The sequence below is a fragment of the Podarcis muralis genome, chromosome 5 (assembly GCF_964188315.1).
Source record: "Podarcis muralis chromosome 5, rPodMur119.hap1.1, whole genome shotgun sequence".
Taxonomy (NCBI): domain Eukaryota; kingdom Metazoa; phylum Chordata; class Lepidosauria; order Squamata; family Lacertidae; genus Podarcis; species Podarcis muralis.
This window is the reverse complement of record NC_135659.1, coordinates 65,387,028-65,413,038: the sequence shown is the minus strand read 5'-3', so window position 1 is coordinate 65,413,038 and position 26,011 is coordinate 65,387,028. Positions and strand designations below refer to the sequence as shown.

The following is a 26,011-nucleotide window of genomic DNA, read 5'->3' as shown; positions in this document are numbered from 1 at the left end:
ATGTTTGTTGTACTGCAACTCCCATCATCCCCGGCCATTGACAATGCTGGGTACGGATGGTGGGAGCTGGAGTCCAGTAATATATCGATATCCACTGGCTTCCCACTCCTGGAGAGACAGAATGTTATTGCCTGGGAGTTCTAGGGCCAGGCTTTACGCGCTGAACTTGGTCTCCTCCATTAAGGCCAGAGCCAGATACCCGCCTAGCGATCTATGCCTGCAGATCTCGATCTGTTTCCTCGATCGCTCCTGATCCTCCCTCGTCGGGGTGGCCCTTTCCAAATGGCAACAGGCATTTTGGAGAAAAGGAAACGGCCGCGAGGCGGACTTGCCGGGAGCGTCGGAGGAAGGAAGCCTGTGGGACGCGAGGAGCTGTCCACCGTTCTCCTGGTGCTGAATGCCCCTCGCTCCCGCCCGCGAACTTGTGGAGCGTGGACATCAGGGCTCGGCCACACGGCGACTGGTGCAAGCCTGGTGGGACTGCGCCATCTGTCTGCTGAACGAGAACCGGGCAGGGAGGTAACCAAAAACGGCGGCGGAACACGAGGATGGGAGGCGACGTCCACGCGCATTCGCATCAGCAGCAAACCCAGCTCCTGCGCCCTCTCCGTGCGCCTGCTGAGCTGATGGGCTAAGCGCGCCCCTGGCAAGCGCCTCCTCCTCCCTGGACCCGCCCTCCCCAGTCCCAGCAGCTAGAGTAAGCGCCTTCAGCATCTGGATGGCAACCTCCTCAGCCCAGCTGCTGAACGGGCACCCGCGAAGAGGATGGCATGGCATAGCAAGGGAGCACCTCGCCCAGGAGGTAAAGTAAGGAGCACTCGAGGAGTGCGTGTGTGTCTGCGTGTGGGGGAGAGGAAAAAAGAGGGGGTGCGGCGGGCGTGGGGGCGGAGATGAATTTCCTTGCAGCCCGTCAGAAACACGAGTTTCTGCTTCTCTCTCCTCTTAAGTCCTTACCTGAATTTTGGACGGTGGATGCTTTTGGGAACTGTGACCAAAAAGAGAGAGATGAGATGCTAAGGAACACTTCTCTCTTTCCCTCGGTGCTCTTTCCCTTTCTCTGCCGTTTTGTCCCCCCCCCCCCCCCTCTCTCTCCTTTTGCTTCCAAAGCACAGATCAGCTCATTCCGCTGAACTCCTACACACACACACACACACACACACACACACACACACACACACACTGCTTAAGTATAATCTGAATCTCCGAATGAGATGACGCACGCCGGGGAAAGCAGCTGAGCGCCTGTATTCCATGTATGTATGCATTTGTATTACTTTACCGAAGTCACTAAGCCCCGCTGTAGCCCATCAGTCACTTCCTTGAGGCTTCTTTTAACTCCGAAAGGCAAGAGCGCTCGGATTTGGAGATTTAGGCAAAGGTGGGAAGGCAAAATGCAAAATCGGACTTGACCCAAAACGGGATGAAGTAAAAGCGCAGGGCAATCCTATACGTGGGTACTCAGGAGTAACCCCCTTTTAGTTCAATGGGACTTACTCACAGGTAATTGAGTATAGAATTTCAACGTGTTTGTTGGGAGGGATGTGCATACATGGAAAACTGAAGGGATGAGAACCAGAAATCATAGAGTTGCATAGGAGCTGAAGGCAAGAGCTTTATTTTAGAAAGGAAGAAAAAAAATGGGCACCAGCAACTTTGGCTGCAAGACGTACCTGAGAAACTGTGCCTGCTTATCTAAGTGGAGAGCCTCCAACAGGTAACTTAGTTTCCTTACCCGTGTCACATCGCCCTTCCATGTCAAGCCATGCATGCAGATGAATAACTTCATGTATTGCTGTCTCTCTCTCAGTGTACACAGTCTCTCCCTTCAGAACCTCGCTTTCCTAGCTACCTTCCAAGACAGACATTCTGGTCCCCCATTCTTCACCAGCAAATGAGGGAAAAGTTTGAGTGCTTGGATAGGACTGATCAGGCAAGAGCAAAACTCCAAGCTGGACTTAAAGGTGGACGGTTGCAAGTGCATCTTGTCAACCCAGGAGCTTACCAGGCTCAGCAATAACAAGATAAGCCGTTTAGTCACCTCTTTCTCTACTTTCCCTCTGCTGGTATTGCCTGATTCCTCCAAACTGCATGTGGAAAGCTCCGACTTAGGGAAGGTGATTCACATTTAGCCCAAAGGACTGGTCTTCATTTGTTCCATGATCATTTTGTATGTGTGGTTTTCCATCTATTGTGTGGGTGATTAAAAAAACAATCAAGGTAAGTTCTGGCTAATTTGGCTTTATGCATGGTGCTGGGGGGGGGGGAGGAGGCTGGATTAATGAAGTTTGCATGTCTCTATCCTGTTGCTCTATGATTTGCTTTCACTGAGTACATTTGCTGGAGAAAAGAGAGAGGAAATCTTTTGCAAGAAGTTTTATTATCTACCATGGGAGAAGGTGGAGGAGGAGATCTAATTGAGAGAGGGTGTAGAAATCTCATCTGAGCATAGTTTGCATTTTAAATGAAAAGATCATTGAAACTGGAACCTGACCCACATAAAAAGGACTTTTTAAAAAGGAAACACTAGTATTCAGAATACCAGCTTTTCTCCCTGCTCTTATAATTCCATGAAACTCGCATTATTCTGTTTGTCAGCCTTCCCTGCTCTTTGAAGTTACCTTTATCTGCTTCTACAGATAATATAAGTTTCTTAAAACAAGTCTAACTAGGGATGATCAGTGACACCCAGAAATATTGATATGGTGTCAGAAGTTAATGAGATGAAAGTCCATCATTTATTTCCTTTTCCCCCTGAATGAACAGGAATAAATATGTGGTTCTATAAAGTTTTTCTCCAGTGCACTGTTGATCCCAGAAAGGAGTGTGGATTTGAATTTTCAAAGTGAAAATAAAATTATTGTCAATAAAGCAAGACGTAGCTCAAACAAGCTTTATTTCTACATGTGGAAGGATGGCTGGAGTGGCTGGAAAGAGCAGGTCTTTTTGAGAGAGCAGAAAAGCCTTGGATTACCATTTTCTTTGCACCCTTTGGGGGGGCATGGCACTTACCTAGAGAAAACACAGTCTGTTTGCTTCCACAGTCTGTTGACATTTGGTTTCAGTCTAAAGGGTCATACCATGCACACAATCTCCTCTAGTCTTTCGACTTCAGTAGACTGCCAAGTAAAAGATACTGTCAAGACATCTCTGTCTGGTGCGTAATATGCTTAGCTTTTTAGAATAAAAAAAATGTCTAAAAAACAACAGTTGGTTCAAGAGGGGGTTGAACACTTCAGAATCCACATTTAGGCAATGCTTTATTAGAACCATTTAAAAAGTTACCAAATTGTGAGAAGGGGGTTGTCTAGAACTCTTCCTCAGGAAATGTCTTACACAAAGGAGGGGACAAGGGGATGAGGAATTTTTTGCTGTTCTTTTTTGAGTTTTGTCATCCCGTAATCCGATCACACGCCCACTTTGTGTAACATCTCACCTGATAAAGAGTTCTGGCGAACTCAAAAGTTTGCCACTATTTTGTGACGTCTTGGTTGGTCTAATAAAGGTATTGTCCCAGTGTGGAGTTTACAATTCATGTTTGTATATGTTTAATTGAAATGGTAACAAGTGAACTATTGTCTTCAACAGTGTGTGGTGGTGGTGGGGCACTTTTGCAGAATGCACTTTGCTCCTAAATGGATTCTGCATGGCCCACAATGCTCTTATTGTAAATGCTATATGCATTTGTGTTTCTGTATGTGAAGAGAGGTCTTTCTATACCTTTCCACACATTAACCTGTTGCTGCTAAATTAGCTACATAATATACTGTGTGCAGTATCTCAAGCTTTTACTTTTGGGGGGTGGGGTGGGGGTGGAGTCTAGGAAAGATCAAGATCAACAGTTGGATTTGATTAATTAATTAACTTTGCTTCCTTATTAGTATTTGTTGGCAATACAAATACATAGTTTTTGCATCCCCTTGGAAGTAAGTTCTGTCAATGGAACTAAGGGTGAATGTATACCTATATGTTGAAGGGTCACTAACTGCAGCGTCACATAATGACTTGTATGTGTGAAACAGCCATTACAGATCAAACACCACCGACAGGACTTTTCTTCTGCTCTCACTTTACTTCAAGCATATAACTTTTCAACAGCAGTCGTTCACAGTCCTTCATCTGCAAACTACCGAGTAATAAAACACTGAGTGATACACGTGCATAGATCAGTGTTCCATACCAATTATATATTTTATGCTTTTGCATGCTACCTTTTCAGTTCTGTCTTTATCCCACTTTGAAGCAACCCCTAGATATAAATTGAAATAATTCACTGTTAGGTACATAAGAAGATGCCTTGTACTGGCTCAGACCATTGGTCTATCTAGCTAACTGCTTGCACTGACTGGCAGCAGCTCTTCAAGGTTTGCTGGAGGTGCCAGGAATTGAACCTGGGACCTTCTGCATGTAAAGCACATCCTCTACCACTGAGCTATGGCCCTTCCACATAGTATCAATGATATCCTAAAATATACTCCCCAAAATTACTGGAAGCAACTGAATTATACCACCCTGTAACAACAACAACAACAACAACAACAACAACAACAACAACAACAACAACAGTTATTGACTTCTGAAATGTAACTTATATGTTGGAGCCTGAGCCAATAGCCCATACATGATCAGAAAATTGTCTGCACTTCCTGGAATTGATAAATACGGTTGCTGTCCTATGCATATGTTCTTGGAATGGTAGTAAGTGCCATTGAATGCAGCAGGACTTACTTTTGAATAAGCATACTGTACATGGTATTGTGCTCAAAGTGATGACATGTCAACATAATGTTTCCAATTCACTCAAATGTTCTATTTTTTTGTGCAGATAGCTAGAGTTTACAGTTTCAGAGTAAGCATACAGACACAGAAGGCTCTTTTTCTTTTCTTTTTTTAAAAAAGTGGTTTTAAAATGTGTAACCCATTTATGATCTATTAGTATCTTAAGTAATGCTTTATGGGACACATTAGGAGTGCCTTTGGCAACATTGTGGAGTGGCCATGCACACAGTGCTGGAATTTATAACAAAGATCTACATTACGCAATTGTAGATTCTGATGCCTCTAAGGAATTTTGAGAAGAACTCCGTTTCAGTCACACAATTACCACATAAATCCAGCATTGTTCCATGCCCATCCAGCATTCTCTAAAAGTCTCTGTTGAGCAGCCTGTGTTTCATATTACTTTTCCCATTAAAATTGCTTAGCCATGTGAGCCCCGAGTAGTTTGATGCAATCCCTGAATGTTATCAGAATCTTCTGCAGAGCTACTAAAAATAAGTGGCCATGTATCAAGAGGGTAACTTATAGGAAATCACACTTTTTTTAATAATTGGCTTTCATTGATGTCATGGGAAAGTAGCAGATCATGTGATGGTTCTATGTTCAGTTTCTTTAACTGGTTCCAATAATTATACCCTCATACCATCTTCTGATGTAAGCCTCAATGTAACATTTCTTTGTTCGTAGGAAGAAACTGCCGCCAGGGAACAAAATGTCAACCAGTAACAGCAGATTGTAGCCAGTGGTCTCCCTTGCACTGATGAGGCTCTTTGATCCAAAGGGTCTCCCCAACCCCCTGGAGCAATTTTTTTGGGAGGGATTGAAGTGCATTCCATCAGGGCAAAGGGCACTATGGGATACAACCCAGTACGTTTTGCAGAATCTGAAGCCTGTGGGCATCACAAAATTCTTCGTTGGTAACATATCTCCTGCTCTTTCTTCTTTTCATTTTTGGTTGTGGAAGAATGTTGGAAGTTTTACATTCTGTTCTACCTTCAGTATCTGTCCATCAGCAGGGGAGAACCGTGTATGAAGTACATGCTTCACCAGCTCCTGCTTTATTCATAGCCATGCCCATTATAGACCAATATACTGAAATGACATTGAGTCTAATACTGTGAACCTAGGAATTGACTTAAATTAAGGTTTGATTATTTCTTGGAGTTTCCCATTAAAATTTGTCTCACATTAAATCAGGGAATCTGCCGTAGGTTCAGAAATATATGACTTCTGAGTCCTGTTCTGTGTCCATAGATGCTACTTCTTGCAGGGATTAAAGTGAATTGTATGTTTTGCCAGAGCTCTCATCAGGGTTTACTTGTACTCTCAGCTCAGTGCGTGGAACCGCCTTCTAGAGCAACATAATGGTATTCTGTACCTTTCTGTTTATTTCATTTCATTTATTCATTGAGGTATTGATAAACTGCACTTCGTCAAAGGGTGGTGAACAATAAAGGTAACCAAAAATGGCCATACGGCCATAAAATACAATAAAAGCAATAAAGTACAATCATAAAACAATATTAAAAGGCAGCAACTAAGGATGCAGTAGGGCTACGGTAAAAGGCCCAGGCAAATGGAAAAGCTGTGACTGGCATCAAAAGTATTGCAAGCTGCTTTCAGCACTGACTTACTGGGATCTATTTATGACTTTGTTCTGTCAATGAACAAAAGGCCAGAATATTATCAACCAACTTGCAGCTGTGTTAAAGCTAGCCTCTTGAACAGGATGGTGGTAGTGGTGGGGACACTGTGTAAGGTAAAGGTAAAGGGACCCCTGACCCTTAGGTCCAGTCGTGACCGACTCTGGGGTTGCGGCGCTCATCTCGCTTTATTGGCCGAAGGAGCTGGCATACAGCTTCCGGGTCATGTGGCCAGCATGACAAAGCTGCTTCTGGTGAACCAGAGCAGTGCACGGAAACGCCGTTTACCTTCCCGCCAGAGTGGTACCTATTTATCTACTTGCACTTTGATGTGCTTTCGAACTGCTAGGTTGGCAGGAGCAGGGACTGAGCAACGGGAGCTCACCCCATCGCGGGGATTCGAACCACTGACCTTCTGATTGGCAAGTCCTAGGCTCTGTGGTTTAACCCACAGTGCCACCCGGGGACACTGTGTACTACCAAGCAAATCTGAAAATCCTGACATCATCTCTCTTAGGAATTTATCCTGTGCATTTTTATTGTTTGTAAGGCTTCAATTACCCCTGCCCCTCTTGAAAATTGACACTGGGTGGAGCCTGTTCTTCTTTTATAAACTGCTTTGAGTTTTTACAGTCAAGTGGTGTATAACTTATATGAAATAAATAAACATTATATTCTCTGATTGGACATATCAGTCTCACTCTGACAGCTTTCAAGGGAGATAGCATGTTTATGTATTAACTCTCCCCACCCCTCAAAACTGGGTGTGTGGATTCAGGTGGGGTACATTCTCAAAATCTAGAAAGTTACCCTGAATGTGCACACTGTAACTCTGATTCCTCAGTCTTCCAGGTGGTTGTTGTATTATGATTCATATTACATATTGTCTGCCTCACCCCTGATTAGTATGGGTTTGAGTTGATTCCCCCCGTTCCACAGAACTTCAAAACCAAGAATGTTGAAACACTGAACTATCATTCAGATATGGCATGGGCGGTCAGAACATAATCTTAAGGTTGGATAAAGTCATGTACAGAGGTGATTCTTCATATGCCAAGGTCCCAAGCAATGAAGGGCATTAAAGGCCAGCTCTTTGACCTGGACCTAAAAATGGACCGCATGTTGGAGAAGATTCGAAAGTACTGGTATGATATGTTCCTAACAACCAGTCCCAGTTACTTTGCAGTTTTCAGGCTGCTTTGAAAGGTAGCTGCACATACAACATACTGTCGCAATCCAGGCAAAAAGATACCAGGTCCTGGATCACTGTAGGATAGTTCCAGTAGTGAACTTTGGATACTAGCTAGCAAAATGCCCATCATTATGATTGGCAGGATATATGGGGAAAGCAGATTTGTATTCTGAATCCTCTGAAAGGGTGCAGTATGACTCTTTCCCTGCACTGGGGGGTGGGGGCTGGGGGCTGTGCTCAAATTCAGCATTTTATTTCTTTGTAAGAATGAATGGTGGCCATTCACTTATATAGGAAAGCAGAACACTAATCCTTGAAGCTAGTTTATTCAGCAAGTCTTTTAATGGTTTCCTTTGTAATCTTCTGGTTTTTGGGGGGGTGGTTTTTTTTAAAAAAAATCTGCCATTTGATAGAATTTGACTGTTAATTTCATCGGCTTGTATGATAACGTCCATTTTACTGGTTCTGCCTGTTGGCTGGCCTCTTCCCACCTTCTCTTTATGTTTTATCCTTATTTTAAAAGCTTTAAACAGCTGTTTCTATGGCAGTTTGTGAGGTGGAAAAATGACATGCAAATACTTAAATAATTGAAAATAAATACTGGAGATCTGAGAGTAAATGCAAAGGAAGAGAAAGGTAAAGAAAGCAAAGGGTTTGGCTGCAGATTTTATAAGGTCATTTATACCCAAACCCTTACTATGGCATAAATCAGTGTGCAATCAGGATGTTCACCAACAGTGTGAAGTACATTTTTCTTCCCTTTAACAGTTAGTTCTTTGGATTTAGAAAATTATTTTTCATCCTAGGCATGCTGGTAGGTGGGTATTGTCATCAATGTACTTTATTATTTGGTGTTTTTGGTTAGAAAGACCCTCATTGGCTTTTTTGAAGAGTTGTATTTTGATATAATGTGCACTTTGTTCACACAAGATCAAGAAAGACTCATCTGTACACAACATACACATCATTCTCAGAATGGCTGTTTTTGGAAATTTAAACACTTCCATTCTTTCAAGAACCCAGTCTAGCCTACTACAGTGGTCTAATATCTAATATGCTGTACCATTCTGACGTACTGAGGTAACCAAGAAAAAAGGCAGTTGCTAGTGGAGAAATTATACATATAAAAACATTGCCAGAAAATGAGCAATGAGGTGCTTAGCTGCTGGTCTACTATAATTAGTGTAAGTTTCTCTTCTTTAAAGCCAAAGGAGAAAATTTATCAAATTAAATATAGGAATCTTCCTTCTTTCTAGGAAAATAATCTGGTAGCTGTGAATGGAGAGACAAAATCCTCTGAATTTGTGAGGTTCTTCCATTTTACATCCTGATATCTAGCTGGAATAATTTGTTAATCAGATAATTTGCATGTAGTTTTACAATAAAATAAAATAAATTTGATTGCTGCATATCCTGATCACACTTTTGCTTTTTATTAATGGTATATAGCCAGCTATACTAGTAATTAACCAATTAAAAATCCAGTGTTTATACTGATCACACTTTTGCTTTTTATTAATGGCATATAGCCAGCTATGCTAGTAATTAACCAATTAAAAATCCAGTGTTTATATGAAGCAACACTACAGCTGGTTACTATGCAGGCAGGTATAACTGTATCTCTAATGATGCTTTGTTGTCATTATACTGCAAAGGTGAGATCCTTCCTGTGCTTACCTCTGAGTAAATATGCATAAATATGACCCAAAAAGCCTCGCACGCAAGTCCACTTGAAATCAAGGGGCCTTATTTATGAGAAAACATGCACATGTTTGCGTTGTATAATCTATCTCCCTATGCAACATCTTTCCAAGCCACTTTCACAAAATACTATGCTCATCGTTAATGCATTAATAGGCAAAATTTAAAACCCTGCTCATTCTTTTTAGATAGTCCAGCTATCCTAATGCATGGCTTAAAAAGCTATGTGCAATCCAGCTAGACACACTTGAAGCGCATTGAAAGTATATGCACATAACTGTGCTTTTGAGTCACACTGATTTCAATGGTGCTTATGCCTGACTTTCCCTGTTGGTAATGTGTGCATTCTCTAATAGAAATTCATAATGCAGTAGCCTGTAACGCATTATTAATATGCCTGTTATTACCGTAAGCAAATCGGTAGGCAAGCTGGCATCTGGTGGGCTAGTGCTGAATCCCCAGGGATTAGGGAGAGGTGTGCATTTTCTCTTGGCAGAGGAAACAGTGCCTACCATGAGTATGCACATAGCCCTCTCTAATCCCTAAGGATTCAGCATTAGCCCAACAAATGCCAGTCTCTCTACTGAGGGAATCAGTTTCTGCAGCCACTAGACCACTGTCTGGATAATGAAGTGGCCCCTGAATATGTAATGACTATAATAAACCTTTCAGCTGATAGTAACACTTGCTGGTAGTGAGTTCTCACAATATCCTACTATTTTATTAGCATTGTCATTGCACTTACTGTGATTATTAGAAATCAATCTTGGTCTTGCAGTTGTGACAGATAACTCTACTGATGAGTCATCCAGTAAAATAAATTAGCACTTTTAGACCCTTCTGACAGCTATATTTGGAATGATCATATATGATCTGCTCCAGAAATTACTTTACATGCATGATGAAAAAGTTGTGCTAGTGGAACAACTGCTCTGCATATGCAAAGCTGAACTGGATCTTACAACATTTGGCAAAAGTAGCACAGCCAGGTTTTTGTCTGCTTGACATATAGGTCACTCCCGGAGGAACTGGGGAAACTGAGCAACCTACAAAGTTGGGAGAATGTTCTACTGGACAGCATATTCATATGGATGATTGAATATGCCAATGTGATGGGTACTACCACACAGGTCACATGAGGATAGGCTACCCCACATATTTCTAAATGTGAATACGAACCACTAGGAGTTGTTTTTCCACATACAGAACACGTTTTGTGAAATGTCTTGGTGCACTTCCGAGTTTCTAAATCAGGACCCATTGTTTACACCTGGGAATGATATCTGAAGCTTGTTTGTGAGGAAGCAAATTTAAATTAGTGTGTTGATGCTGCTTTTAAATGCTTTTAATGAGGAATAATTTGCTGTTCAAAAATTCTACCAGTAATAATGCCATAACTTTTTCCATGCTGATTATCATGAGTGCTTTAAAACATTCATTGTTCTAAGCAGTAATGTTTGGCTACCACAGTTAGGGATTTTTATTGGGGGTGGAGGGAGGGGTGGAATCAACACAGAGAGCCCAATCCCTGGAGCAGTGGAAAGCTGGCTACTTCTGTCTTGCTGCCTAAGAAACCCCTTTCCAATCTTTCTACCATTGGAAATAGGCTATGAATGAAAATTGGCAGGGATCCAGTTAAGGTGATTGCAGTATACTTTTTGAGATAGAGGGTTGCTTATCCATGGGATATGACTGACCAATTCCTTATGAATGTTTAAGAAGGCAGCAGGAGTCTTTTTTCAAGATGTCATCAGGTAGACTTAATGTACAGTGGTTGCCACTGAAAATCTGCCTCACCTAGTTTGTATGTTCGAAAACATTTTGCTCTACCATCTAACCAAGAAATAGTGAAGGACTTAAACCAAGTTTCCCCAACCTAATGCAGATGTTTTGGAGGAAACTCCCATCATCCATTATCACTGGCCATGCTGGCTGGGGCTGGTGGGGGTTGCTGTCCAAAATATCTGAAGGGCACCACGTTGGCGGCAACTGTCTTAAATCATTATAAAGATAGCATCAAAGGCAAAGTGGCCACTCACTCTGAATTTTGTTTAATTGTATTTGTAGATGGAATTGAACTGAAGTCAAGCAGTTTTTAGAAGAGCTGTCTTCTTCCATCAGATCCATCATGGCTGCGGGTGTAGCAGCATGGCTGCCCTTTGCCAGAGCAGCTGCCATAGGATGGATGCCAGTTGCCAACTGTCCGATGCCACTGGCCCCAACGGATAAAAACAAACGCCAGGATGAGCTCATCATTCTTAATGTGAGTGGTAGGCGCTTCCAGACCTGGAGGACTACCTTGGAGAGGTACCCTGACACTCTGCTTGGCAGCACAGAAAAAGAGTTCTTCTTTAACGAAGACACAAAGGAATACTTTTTCGACCGGGACCCTGATGTCTTTAGGTGTATCTTAAATTTTTACAGGACTGGAAAACTGCACTACCCGAGGTATGAATGCATCTCAGCCTATGATGAGGAGCTTGCCTTTTATGGGATCCTACCCGATATCATTGGGGACTGCTGCTATGAAGAGTACAAAGACAGGAAACGGGAAAATGCTGAGCGCTTGATGGATGACAGTGACTCCGAAAATAAGCAAGAGTCTATGCCAGCTCTGAGCTTCCGGCAGACCATGTGGCGAGCCTTCGAGAACCCCCATACCAGCACCTTAGCCTTAGTCTTTTACTATGTCACCGGCTTCTTTATTGCTGTCTCTGTGATCACCAATGTGGTGGAGACTGTACCATGTGGAACAATCCCTGGCAATAAGGAACTGCCATGTGGAGAAAGGTACGAAATGGCTTTTTTCTGCTTGGACACAGCTTGCGTTATGATTTTTACAGTTGAATACCTTATGCGACTCTTTGCGGCTCCCAGTCGCTACAGGTTCATCAGGAGTGTCATGAGCATCATCGATGTGGTGGCTATCATGCCATACTACATTGGCTTGGTGATGACAGACAACGAAGATGTCAGTGGAGCCTTTGTGACTCTGAGGGTTTTCAGGGTGTTCCGGATTTTCAAGTTCTCCCGTCATTCCCAAGGCTTGCGAATCCTGGGGTACACACTGAAGAGCTGTGCCTCAGAGCTTGGTTTTCTTCTATTTTCTCTCACTATGGCAATCATCATCTTTGCTACTGTGATGTTTTATGCAGAGAAAGGATCTTCAGCCAGCAAGTTCACCAGCATCCCAGCTTCTTTTTGGTACACTATTGTCACCATGACAACTCTTGGGTAAGTGCTTCACTTCTCTTTCCTGACCAAAGGTCACATGAGCTGATTGGTGGGATGAGGTTCCAAGCTTGTTTCCTTTTCTGAAACATAGACCTAAGCAGCTACTGTATTGAGGTCTGTTTCTTTTTCTTTCAATGCTGTCTTGTGCACAACCTCCAACATTTATATGTACAGAACGTCATGATGGCTTTGCAGCAGTGACATCTGGTCCATATTGTTGTTTAAAATGAGGTCTTAGTTGTTGCTGTTGTTTTAACTCTGGCATTACTTGCAATCTATCTTGCTTCCAGTTTTGGCATAAGGAGCAGGGATCTGTAAGAATCTTCATTTTTGCGTTGGTTTAAAGAATCTATTCTTTCTTTGAAATTATCTGGGTGCTTTTCACATTGCCTTCAACAGGAGTTTAAATGTTATTAAAGTCAAATAAGGATTGAAATGAAAGAAGAGGGTCTGACCCTGGCAGAAGGTGAAAAAAAGGGGGAGTGGGAAATAACTGAATGGTACAATGAAGTTTTTTTTTTAATGGAATTAAAGTCAAGCAGATAAATAGTTTGAGCATCTGTTCTTTTTCAAAGATGTCAGCTTAAGCACAGCAGTACTTACAATTGTATTGATGATCCGGCCTGAACTCTTCAGATGAATGGCAGTATACAAATTTAATAAATAAATAAATGACAATGTTAATCATAATCTTCAACAGCAGCAACAACCGTCTTTCAGGCTATATCCTTACAGTCAACTCAAGCGGACCTTCTAGGACTTTTAGATCTTCTCCAGATCTTTAGAACATACTCCGTTTATTCGTTGCCCATCTTATGAGCGCAGATATAAAAGCACAGGAATGTCTGCTTGGGATGAGTATGAGAAGACAAATGCTAAACATGTAGTGTTAGCAATGAACAAAAGTCCTGGCGATCCATGCTTAACATTTTTCATACATTAACAAATGCCTCTGAGGAACAGTGTATGCTTGAAACATTTTAAACTGTTCTTTTTAAAAAAAGGAAAAAGAAAGCATGGTGAATTTGGCTCTTGAGACATTTAGATTGTTCCTTCATCCCTGTTTCAATCCAGATAGGTATTGAAAACAATGTATTGAGATATGGTAAGATTTTAGAGAACAGAACTGGATTATTAACAGGAAACAGCCCAGTTTGCATCAACAGCTCATGGGTCAGTGAAGATCTGTGGCCATTATAACACCATGTTAACAACACAACACAGAATTATGCATTGAATCAGTGCTTCCTTTCTGGGGGTACTCAAAGGTACGTAGTACTGACACCTCCCTCCCCCCCAATGTTAAAAGTGTGGCACTTACTGTAATACCTTCATGGTGAGTACTGGCACCTTTTTTCTTAAAAAAAGGCACTGCATTGAACCCATGGAAATAGATGGGCTTAAGTGTGTTATAAACCTGCTGTTGTATTGCGGTTCATGTATCTAAATAGCTCAGACAGGTGCAAGTCTAGTCAACAATAGGGAATTCATAGCCCCTGGGACATTTCTACTTGTTCCCAAACTTCACAGGAATCCTGGTGAATTGACAGCTTTTAAAAACAAAAACAACTTGAACATTTCAGGTGGCTGATTTAGTTGCTTAAAACCTGGGGGCACCTTAAGAGAAACACATTTTCTCTCTCCCCCATATGAGATTGTAGTAACCATTCGTTGCTTCTCTTGCAGCTATTTAAAGCTATCCAGCCTTCCATGAGCTCCACATGTAACAAAATTAAAATCTTGTATACAAGACTAAAAAATGTAAACAGTTTTCAGTCAAGTGTGCTTCTGCCTGGGAATTCATGTGGCTTTTGATTTTTAAGCATTTAGCAATTGCTTTCATGATGCTTGATCGCTAGACTTAGTATAGTGTTGCTGTTGCTTTGAAAGGCTTTCATACTATGCAAGAACATGCAAGCTATCACAGGTTAAAACTTTTAAAACGTACTTCGTTTTTCAAAAAAAACGTGAGCAATAGTAACTTGGGGATTTTCTGTCCAATTGGAAACATATGAATATGAAAACATTAATAAAGCTTAGGAGATCTGCTTGAATGAATGGTAAACTTCTAACCGGTGGTTTTCAATCAGTGTTGGAATGTCACCATATTATGATCTAGACATTGAGTCATCTCTAAAATACCTAATTCTCGGCTTCTTTAGTGATAACAGGTCAAAAGCAGCCAAATAATTCAGCTAGGATGGGAGCGGGACAGAAAAAAGATCAACACACACATAAATTCAAGTGATGGTTATAAAAGGATGTTTTGAAGGAGGGTGGTGTTTAAAAGGATCTATTATGACACTGGTGTAAAATGATGGGGAAATTTGATAAATGTGTACAAATGTCCACTTTACTTATTGTATGTTTCCAACAAAATGGGACACATCAAAAATTATTTACAAATTGAGAGCCCGTCTGGTGTAGTGGTTAAGAGCGGTAGTCTTGCAATCTGGGGAACCGGGTTCGCGTCTCCACTCCTCCACATGCAGCTGCTGGGTGACCTTGGGCCAGTCACACTTCTCTGAAGTCTCTCAGCCCCACTCACCTCACAGAGTGTTTGTTGTGAGGGAGGAAGGGAAAGGAGAATGTTAGCCACTTTGAGACTCCTTCGGGTAGTGATAAAGCGGGATATCAAATCCAAATGTTGAAGGTGAAAGAAAGCACGCATGTAATCTGTGTTGAATATTGTTTTAGAATGGTTATAATATTTTGCCCTAAATAATACCATATGTATCATATCGGTTTCAGTGAGAATATAGGTATTTATAAAAATGATGGTATAATGTCATGATAAAGATTTGCTATTAAAAGTTACTAAAACGAGTCTCAAGAATGTTGGCAAACAGCTAGCATCTGAAGGGAGATGCACTTTTGCTGGTATTCCACCCTTTGTCAATAACAGGATGCTTTGTAATTAAACATGTCTCCTTGTCAAAACATAGCAGGGAAGGATTCCATGGTACCATTAGTTCACTGTTTAGCTAAAAGAAATGGTCTGTTGCATAGAATACCTTTCCTTTCCAGACATAATGATAGTCCAAACTGAGTGTTTTTGAGTACTCTAAAGTGTTCTCAGGCTAGGATAATCATAGAAATTATAGTGGGAGTGCATTAAACTAGCTGATGAGGATAAAAAAAAATGTAGACACTAAAATAGGATGTTTAACATTTAAGGAAGATCTATTTAAGCTTTCCACAAATCACTTCCCTGCCAAACGTTAAACGTACATATATCCGTTATTATTGTTTGTCTGGGGTGATTTTAAATGAAACAAGTTGCTGTAGCAATCAGTTTGTGTAATCTACATTTCTGACATCTTTTAAAGACCTCTTTGATACAGACTAATAAGGTCAAAACATCAGATAATGACATGTTGATGGCAGAATCCAATGCTCTATGTATATCTCTTTCTTTGATCTATCATGTTTATGTGTCATCTGCTACTAGGAATATGAGCGTTTGCATTTTTAAAAATTACTTACAAAATATCACGTGATTCATTATTTTGTGCTCTCATCTAAGTGAGTGCACATGAGTGAGATTCTGTGAGCATTCATTAGATTATGATGCCTAGACCATCTTTTTTTTTTTTTAGGGAAAATTGTATCCCCCCCCCCATAATAACATATCCTGCTATGTTAGCTTCCATTTACCCAAATCATCTCCTTTCTGCATACATGTATATTGTATATCTGTAGTAAAATTATGTAAACCAACCTGTGTTATCTCTACATGGCCAAATTCATGTTGTGAAATACATATCAAAGTTTTTGAAAACACAAAATCTTATGAAAGAGAACGAGCTGCAAAGCAGAATGGAATCAATAGTTCATAAAAAATGAACAAAGTGAGATGACATCACAAATCACATCATTATCTGTCACTGGGGTTGTTCAGCCAACTTGTTGCATTAGATTTTTGATGAAGTTCCATGCTGCCTGGTAGGACATTGTTACTTTAAGCTTTGCAAAAGGCAGCTCTAAACCAAGATGGTTGCCATGGTGTTTCTGTACATTCAAGGAAACTGTAATAACATTCTCTAACTTTGGATTTGATTCAAAGATTGAATGCAAATATTTCTCTTTGAAGCAGGATTTTAGGCTTCAAAAATTAGAACTCGAACCTTCATGAGTGTGTGAGTGTGTTTTATATGAAAGTGATTGCCAGAGTTGAGGGCAAATGCACATTGCTTGTGGGCACACAGCAATCAAGTTCTCTTATTATTCAAATTACCATCCAACTTGACCCATCCTATCATTGGCCAGAGATAGATCACTGCCTCAGGTGGTAGATGCTGGAAGACACTGGTGGCAGCTCCCTGGCTGTTCCTCGAGTCCCTGGCTGTACCGTTCTGTTAGAGGACCGAGTTGTGCATGCCCCCTGACTTGACCTGCATCCCACAACTAGACCTTAGTATTGAAATATTCAGCTGCCAGTCCAGCCAGCTTCTGTAGGTGGATAGGACAACCATCTTATTTTTTGCCACAGGCAGCAAAATGTCTTGCACAGCCCTGCTATTCAAGCTGGACCTGGAAGCTTTCAGAGGAAGTCTGTAATGACCTATTTTGGCCTCCTATGACTGGCTGTTTTGTCTTATTGGTTTTCCTATAATTTTAACTATTTTAGTTGGAAATGGATGCAGATGTACTATTCACATGACCTCCCACAGGTTTCAGGTTCAACACCCTCTGAATTTGAGTTTTAGCAGCATCCAAATACTTAAACGTAATACTTTGACACACCAGCAGGCTAGGATTCAGATTTATTTGAGAATTCCAAGGGATTAGGGTAATGCCCCCATCAGTGCACTGCTTCAAGAGTTGGTTGGATTGTTGAGCTCTTTAGACATTTTAACCTGCCATAGAGGAAACCCCAGTAGAGTAAAAAAAAACTTAAGAATACTGGTCCTCCATAAAATTTGCCGTGGATTGTTTCAACCTTACCAAAACAACATATGGATTACACAACAGTTATTTATAGTAAAAGACTGAAAGCATCAAACTTGGCAGCTGTACTCAAGGAACACATAAATCCATTTGTCACACAACTTCGAAAATCTTAGCCATATCTTCTAAATCTCTGCTAAGCTATAATCTGAGTCTGGGACACTGTTTCTTTAGTTTATTTTTAAACAGAGGAAGTATCAGACTGGAATTGTAGGAATGTTTTTGATTTGATGAGAGCTTGATGATGCTGTCTGAGGGGAAAGTTTAACCATGAGGTCAATTAGATGTATCATTATTAAATTGCTTCAGAAATCTACTGCTGTACACAGACGAGCCCCTAGGTACGTAGCCTGCAAAATTTGGAAACATTAAGTGCAGGAGTCAGGGAGTTTTAATGACTGAGGTCTTTTTTCACCCCTGATCAATTGATATCAACTGATAAGTTCTTTTTACATTCCTCCCAAAATCATTGTGATTGGAAATACAAGAGAGAAGCCTGATAAAATTATTCCCTTCTTGCAAGCCAGGGCTGCCATTTGCAAAATTATACCCCTTCCTCTCTTGCTCAGTCCCTCCCTCTTCCCTTTTCCTGCCTGGACTAAAAGCCCATTAAACCAATAAAAAATGCAACCCAAGGAATAAGGCTCCCAGAGTTCTCAAGGCTAATCAGGGGCTACCTACACAATTATTACTCAGTCCTCGAACAAGCATACTACATAGAGAGGGAGGGAGCTACAAAAAGAGTGTAGTGTTTGGGGAGGAGCCAGCTTATAATGTCTGGCTTCTTCCCCATTCTGATAGGCCTGATGGCCCACTTGACCCTTCCCCAACTCCTCCGTAGGGTAAAACCATTTTGAATCCTCTTCCCAGGTGAGTTGGGGTATGACAAATGCACCCCCACTCAAGGTTGGAAGTGGCATTCTGCTAAACATTTCACCTTTACCACAAAGCACAGAGGAGAACTCAGCAACAGTTGCATATATTTCCACCTGAACCCAATAAAAATGCCACTGCGGTATTATGAGCATCATTGTGTTACCAGCACACAAACCTTACACCTGCCTCTGCCTGCCTGGCTAGCTGGCTGCCTGCAGATGGTGTCCACTACAGTGTGCTGAAGCCTAGCTACAGCCTTGGGAAAGTGATAAAAATTGTGGCAGCTCTGAGACCAAACCCCATGCCCTGGTTGGAAAGACTTTGGAGGGAAGGCAAACTGGGAGTCAATCCCAACACTGGAACTGCATGGAGGACCTAGTTTAGGGTAGTTGAAAGGGTGATGGGTGAAGACGGACTTTGAATGGGGAGGGCAAAAAGTAGGCCTGAACTGGAAGCAGGACAGAAGTTGCTATTTAATTAATAATAATAATAATTTATTATGGTCCCAGACCAGATTCCTTTTTAATTATTATTTGTTTAATTATTATTATTTTAATCCTCCCTTTCTGCCAAAAAAGAAAAAGAAAAAGGGCTTATCCGAGGGTGTGGCGTTTGCCCATTCCTTGTGATTATGTTTGTATGGGGGGATGGAAATGGTTAATGTAGATTGACCAATGAGAAAGCTCAGAGGCGGAGCCTACTTGGTTTTGAGGCTCAGTCCAGGGGTTTACCATGGGGAGATAGAGGAGTGAGGGTCAAACAGAGGCAGTAAAAGTGACAGTTAGAGTGAGAGACAGGGATAGAACTGAGAGAGAAGCGTGTGACAGTGTGAGATAGTGCCACATCTAGTTAAGGGCGCGCATTTGAGAAACAGTTCTGAACATATTTAAAACTTGTTTGTTCTTCAATAAACTTTAATCTTCGTTGTTGACTTTACAACCTGATTGAGACTCAGTATTTGACCAGAAGAAACCTGGTTGGTGGCAGCGGAAGAATAAAGCAGTGGTGTACAGGTCACTAGTCCGTTAAACGACTGGGGGCTCTGTACGAACGCCACAGAGGGTTTATAGATTACTATGATGAAGACAATCCTTGCTCTCAGACTAACAAGGCACAGCACAAAAGGGAAATGAATTAGTGGGGAGGAAGAAATAAGCAAACTGGTACAAGTTCATTTACCTGCATGGCACAAGAAAATCTTTCCCTAGTGGGAGGCCTTGGTAGCATAGACCAGCCTCAAGCTCAAGAAAGGAATAGTATGGCAGCAACAAGATCAAACCTCTTTAGGTGGAAGTCTGCATCTCTGTGCCAGAAACAGGAATATCTATGGTAGAAGATTTGGAGGCGTGCTTGACCCTTGCTAAGGTGTGGGATTCAGTAGGTGCCAACCCTGGATGCCAGTCTTTTGCCAGCCCACAGTCTTTTTGTAAGATTTGCTGGTGTAATGTATATGAAGCCTTTTGAATGGTGTAGCTCTGTATACGAGCATCATTGCCAACAATTTTATTCATGCTAATAATAGCTGCACTCATTGGAATACAATTAAAGGGATAACTACACTTGGAGAAATTGCTTTGTTGTTCCATTTATTGTTTTCCTATTTGAGAGCAATGTATAAAGGTGTTTGCTTGTTTTCGGCTCAACTTTGAGCTTTAGTGTTTCCCAAGGTGCAGCCTGAGTGCTACTTTCCAAGTTTTCAGACATCTCTTTCTGCCCAGGCGTCATTATACAATACACTTTGGGGGTCTTTCTGGCAGAAGAGTTCCCCTAATTAGTGTATCTTTGCAATTCCCTACCTGTTGCACATTGCCAAAATCATCCAACTCCACTCTCTGGTGTACTGTATGATAAGCCTGTACCTTGCCCACTTCCTGCTGTGGCAGTTTGCATCTGAATAGTTCTCTGAGCTTTTATAAACAGTTTGGCACTACTGGCTCAGTTGCACTTTACAGCCCAATTAGCATTTTTTGAAATAGGGACGGAGCAGCCAAATTTATGTGTGCTTTAAAATAAGAATTAGGAGAGAGCGTTGGTTTATTTTACGCATCGAGGAATTTAATCTGGGTAATTGAGTGACTGCCCCTTTTCTTGTTAGCAAAACAGATTGACTTGTAAATAATTGGGAATATGTAGGTTAACTTCTCTCACATTCCATTCACTGAGGCAGAGAAGGGTTTGCTAAAAATAGATGTATTCAAAAAATATAATTAGATATCTGAAGCTTTACCTGCTAATCTTTTTTTCCCCTTAGACGGACCTAGGGAATTTTGCCTATGTATGAAGCAGGTCTCTTGTTCATTTAAGATCTGCCCAAACAAAATGTCAGATTTGTGGGAGATGGGCAGACAACCATGAACTCTGTAAAATGCAACATAAAATACATGAAGAATAGTAATACCAGTAGCTGATGGTTGAAAGGAACCCAGAGTACAAAGCTTTGCATCATTTTACTTAAATTTAGCTAGGCGAGCCAACAGAATTGCAGACATTATGCTTTTGGTGTTGGGGTGTATTCTAGTAGTATGGCAACATCATTGTAGCTCATCACATAAGACCTTTCCAAAAGAAGGTAGGAGGGAGAAAAGAGCTAGTGATGTAGCAAGTATTGTGCGCATTCAGTTCCCTCTCTTAAAAATGAAAAGAAACAAGGCACTAAAGCCACAATTGATTTTGCAACTCAGTTTTGAGCTACAACAAACTATTCCTGAACTTATTATTAATTAATCTTAAATACAACGTTTCTTATTTACAAAGGGCTACACTCACATGCAGCATGAGAAGTGTGTCACTCTTTTACACATTTTGCAAAGGAGAAACTGAGCTGACAGCTAATGATATGGCTAACCATGCTGTGTCCAGTTCATGACTGAGAAGGAATTTGAATACCGGTCTCCTTGAATAAGTCTGGCCTGGTCACCATTAGACTTCACTGGTTCCAGAAAGGGTTACCCAGCCTCATGCTGCTGGCAGAACTCCACTTCAGAAGAACTAGAGTTGCCAGCTCTTAGAAGGCAAAATTCTGGCTTCAAAGCAGATTGCAGGAAGTGCTGGAGCAATATAGAAGGGGTGGAGAACCCAGCAGCTAAAGAGAGAAAGCCAGCAGAAAATGCTCTGTTCACATAAGGCAAGGATGAGGAAATATTTTTAGCTTGAGGGTCACATTCCCTTCTGGACAACTCTCCAAGCATCACATGCCGGTGCTGGATGAGTCTAAAGGCAACAGTGGGCAGAGCAGTCAACGTGAATTTTAGCCTTGTACAGTAGGCTAGTTTCAATGCACTCTCATGAACTTTTCAACCCAAATTAAACATGCAGGAGGGGGAAAAGAAGGAGAAGTACGGTGGCTGCTTATAAGTGTCTCCCTCTTCTCCCTCCTTATCACCAGACTGCAACACCCTTTATGATAGTTCTGGATCATTCTGGGTGGACCCAATCCAACCCAGGGTGATCTGGAGCTGCCTCAACCTACACCAACCAAATCCCTGGTCAACCTGAATTGCCCCAGATTGGTTTGGGATCCTGCTTAGGGCCTAAATTCACACACAAACAAACAATATCCTGCATGCATCTTCAGGGACCAAAAGGGAACAAAGGGACAGGTAATGTCAGTAACCCTCACAGAGTGATGCACAAAACAAAGGAATCAAATTATACATCCTGCATCTTTCCTAGCTCTGTTGTGCTCATCAGATTCTGATTTAACAGAGGCTGTTTTTAATTTAGCATCATTTAAATTTTACTCAGGAGATTTTGTAATGAAAGTGTTATTCTTGGGTGCATCTTTAATCAATCTGAATTACTGAAACGGCTCTTCAGAATTAATTCCAAATCAGCTGCCCACTTCAAGGCAGAAACATTCTCTTCTGGAGGCTGGCAGCCTCCTCCATCCTTCTGTGAAATGAAATTAAATATTGGGCATCTGTGTGTGCATAGGGAAAGTGAGAAGTGGAAGGGCCATAGCTTAGTGGTAGAGCATCTGTTTTGCATGCAAAAGGTCTTGGGTCCATTCCCAAACATCTCCGGGTGGGGCTGAGGAAAATTCCCTGTCTGAAACCCTGGAGAACTGCTGCCAGTCAGTGTACTAGATGAATCAGTTGTCGGACTTGGAATAAAGCAGCTTCCTAGGTGAGTTCATTTACACAAGTATTGTGTAGGGCACTTTATATGGAAATTTTCTCAGGGGAAGCAAGAGTTGGTGGGACTTGACTATCATGTATGGGGTCCACCATCAAGGTGAGAATGGTCTGTACTTTGGACAGTTGTGTAGAACAGGAGATTTTCAAGCAGGGATGTGGAAGTAACATTTATCTTCCAGTGATTAAAAATACAAGAGACCTCTCCTCCTTTGCAATTGGTCAGTTTAGCCTCAGATTTTCAGAGGTACAACTGTTTTCATGCACATCAAGCACAGGGCAGGTCTGCAAAAGCAACATGTGGTTTTCCAAACTAAACCCAGCACAGCCACTATAATGAGACCTAGGAGTTAAGTAGTCACATTCTTAGCCACCAGCAATGTAGTGAAACAGAGTTATGATGAGCAGGGGTGGCTTTGATCTGACTCTCCATGTTAGAGGACATTCGGCACAGAAACATGTGTGTATACCTTTAAGAAGTTTCTGGGATTAATTGGCTGCAGGTGATCGTTGCTATAAAGGAAAAAAGCTGAGTTTTGTTGCCTGCCTGCAGGAATAACATCCACCAGAGTTTGTGTTTATTTGCTTAGTAATAAAGTCTTCGTTTTAGTTTGGGTTTTTACACCTATGTCTCCTGGAGTCACTCTGTCCTCTGCCACCGGCTGGAAATCCCCCTCCAACACTCCAACCACTTTTTTTTGCCCCAGAAAACCTTGAGAATGTAGCTGCAGCACTGTGGTGGGCCTAGCACAGTGTCCTGGTACAAATCACCTCCTCCCTGGTTATCAGACTGGTCCTTGATAAATAAGGAGGGAACAAAAACCCTCCTGCTCAGCTGATCTGAATGGAGCAGCTAACAGAAGGGGTTGTGGGCATGTTCATGTTCTGTAAGTGTGCATACATGAGAGAGTGTGGAGTGGCTACACTCACTTTTGACCATGCCGACCAATGACTCATGACCTGCTGTGAGGGATGGCTAAGGGTAAAGGTGGCTCTCAGCCCAAATAATCATTACCAGTCATGCTTATGATTATAAAATGAGAAGTCCTGTTTATTTTTATATCACCCTGAGCTTAGGCATTCTGAGCTTAGGCTCCTGCCCAGAACTGTGGTTCATCGTGTTTCCTCCTCTGCTACACCACTGTCAGAAACATAACACTAGGCCTGTATAGGAAAATCAAATCCCTTCATGCCCAGCTTCTAAACTTCTAAACTTTCCAAAGAAAACAGGTATCTACCATTGGTAACAGAAGATTGGATTAGATGGACCTTTTGTCAACCCAGTAGGACATCTTATGATCTTAAGACCCTTTGTGCTTCAGTCTACCATAAAAATAACCAATGAAAAGATCTCAGCATTTAAATGGGAATTTAAACAAAGGCAATGAACTAAATTAGTGAAAGATGGGATGCTAAAAATGGGTAAGAAAATTGCCAATAAACAATATGAGCCATTCCTGTTAGGATAAAATAAGCAGTCACGAACAAGCAGGCTATTGCTGGAAAAGAATAAAAAAGCTGACAGAATTATTCTTTTTAAAATTATCTGCATATTAACCTCACATGTAGGTTTCAGTTGTGGTTCAGCGTGTCCAAAAATCTGAAATTGCCATATGACTGAAGACATTTCTTGTTTTTAAAATATGATTTTACTCAAAAGTTTCCCTCCAATATTGCATCTTGACAAGAACAAAAATATATTTGACAGGGTTGTACAACATTTCTATCTGTCAGGACATTTGCTTGACACCAATAGTTCGTATAAATATTTCTTCTTCTATTCCAGATCTTTCTGAATTGAAATATTTCAGTTTGAAATATATTAAATTATTAACATGTACTGGGTTTCCGAAATGGAAGACATTTATTTTACAAACAAGTTTGTATGGTTTTGACTAGCCTCCAAGCAGCTCCTTCTTTGTTTTGCTGGGGTTACTGGAAGGCTACACTAATCAGTGCAGGGTAGATCTATTTGTGCAGAAAGCCTAGCTTAGTTAAAGGCAGGGTTTCAGTGTAACTTTCTAAATCTGGGAAGCTTTATGTTATTTTGTTTGATTTGCTGTTACTATCTGTCATCAATCACTGGGAAAAACACTGCATTTTAAATTTCGGAATAGATTGTTCATTGTAGGCTGATTCACACATGACTGTTCACCACTACAACATCAACTGTGTAAATGGGCCGTCACAATTCTAAACATTTTCACATCACCCAAAGTCACATGAGATGGAATGGGCCCAAGTTTGAGTCATCAAATGTGGAGCTATTAAGTACAGAGAAATAAAGGCAGTGTGAGACAGTCTTCAGTCATGCTAAACCTAGCACAACAAACTTGAATTCTGAACACATTTCCTATAAAGGGCATATTTCTTGTGTAGGCCATATGGACCAACCAAGTTCAAAGGCAGTATATCACTAAATAATATTTGATGAGGAGCAACAGCTGGAAAGGACTCTTGTCTTCGCGTCCTGCTTAGAGGATTCCCAGAGGCATCTGGTTGGCCTCTGTGGAAACCAGGATAATGGACTAGATCAAGGCTGGGGAATCTGTGTGCATACAGATGTTGTTGGTCCACAAGTTCCATCATCCATGACCCTTGACCATGCTGGCTGGGGCTGATGAGAGTTGAGGTGCAACAACACCTGAAGAAGTCCACAGGCTCCATATCCCAAGACTACGTGCACCTATGGTCAGGGCTCTTCTTACATACTTAGAATATTTCCAGTTGTGCATCTTAAAGATGAAAACAGACATGACATTTCATGTGCAGGGAAAGTAATTTGAACACCTAAAGCTCTGAAAACAAATGCCTCAAAAAGAGTCCTACCTTTAGTTCTGTCTGCCAATAGAAATAGATATTTAATTCCTCTTGTCTATAGTTTCAGCGGATGCAAGTTACTCCTTTGCAAACCTCATACAAAGTAATGGAAGACATACAAGAACACTGTCATTGAATTCAACAGTGCAATTAGGGGTAATTTTAGACTCTGGACTTAATGGTCTTATTCCTCACCTCACTCCCAATAATATTGTATCACTTCAGAATGTGGATTTGGGGGCTCTCTTGCTCATCCTTCTGAGGGGTGTCCTAGACCACTTGGGTCCTATTCTGACAGCACCATTGATGGAATGGATTTGTTCAAGAGGCATAACACCTTAATTTCACGCCTTAATTTCATTTGCTGCTTTCTTTGATGCAGATGGAGGGGGGGGGGAGGAAAATAACTTATCAGTTGTGGGCCGTTGCTTTTCTCAGGCTATACCTGGAAAATGATGTTTTTGTCCAGGCAATCATATTTTATGAGTCACAGCTCGAACTATTCTCATTAAACTTCATGGTGCGGGGGGGTGGGGGGACCATGTTTAAATGTAAGTGCTGCCCTTCACATTTTAACCTCATTGATGAAAATACAGATAAGATGCAACACACTCCTTTTGCTATGTCCAGCTCTAAAATTTCATCAGCATCTCTCTTTCCTACCCAGCCAGCCAGTCTAAAATTCA

The 26,011-nt window shown here is 41.4% G+C and overlaps 1 protein-coding gene across 4 annotated transcripts in view; it reads left to right on the top strand.

The window, feature by feature from the left end:
* The first annotated feature begins 333 nt into the window (after positions 1-333).
* The window catches only part of KCND3 (potassium voltage-gated channel subfamily D member 3), a 259,340-nt gene continuing 233,662 nt past the window's right edge, over positions 334-26,011 (top strand). For 2 of the 4 annotated variants that reach the window (XM_077929065.1, XM_077929063.1), the window contains exons 1-2: positions 335-802; positions 11,380-12,546. In XM_077929065.1, coding sequence (XP_077785191.1) covers positions 11,441-12,546 — 1,106 coding nt within the window. In that variant the 5' untranslated portion in view covers positions 335-802; positions 11,380-11,440. Of the gene's footprint in view, positions 803-890; positions 1,254-11,379; positions 12,547-26,011 lie in introns of those variants that run through there. The other 2 variants (XM_028734493.2, XM_077929064.1) reach the window with 2 other exon arrangements.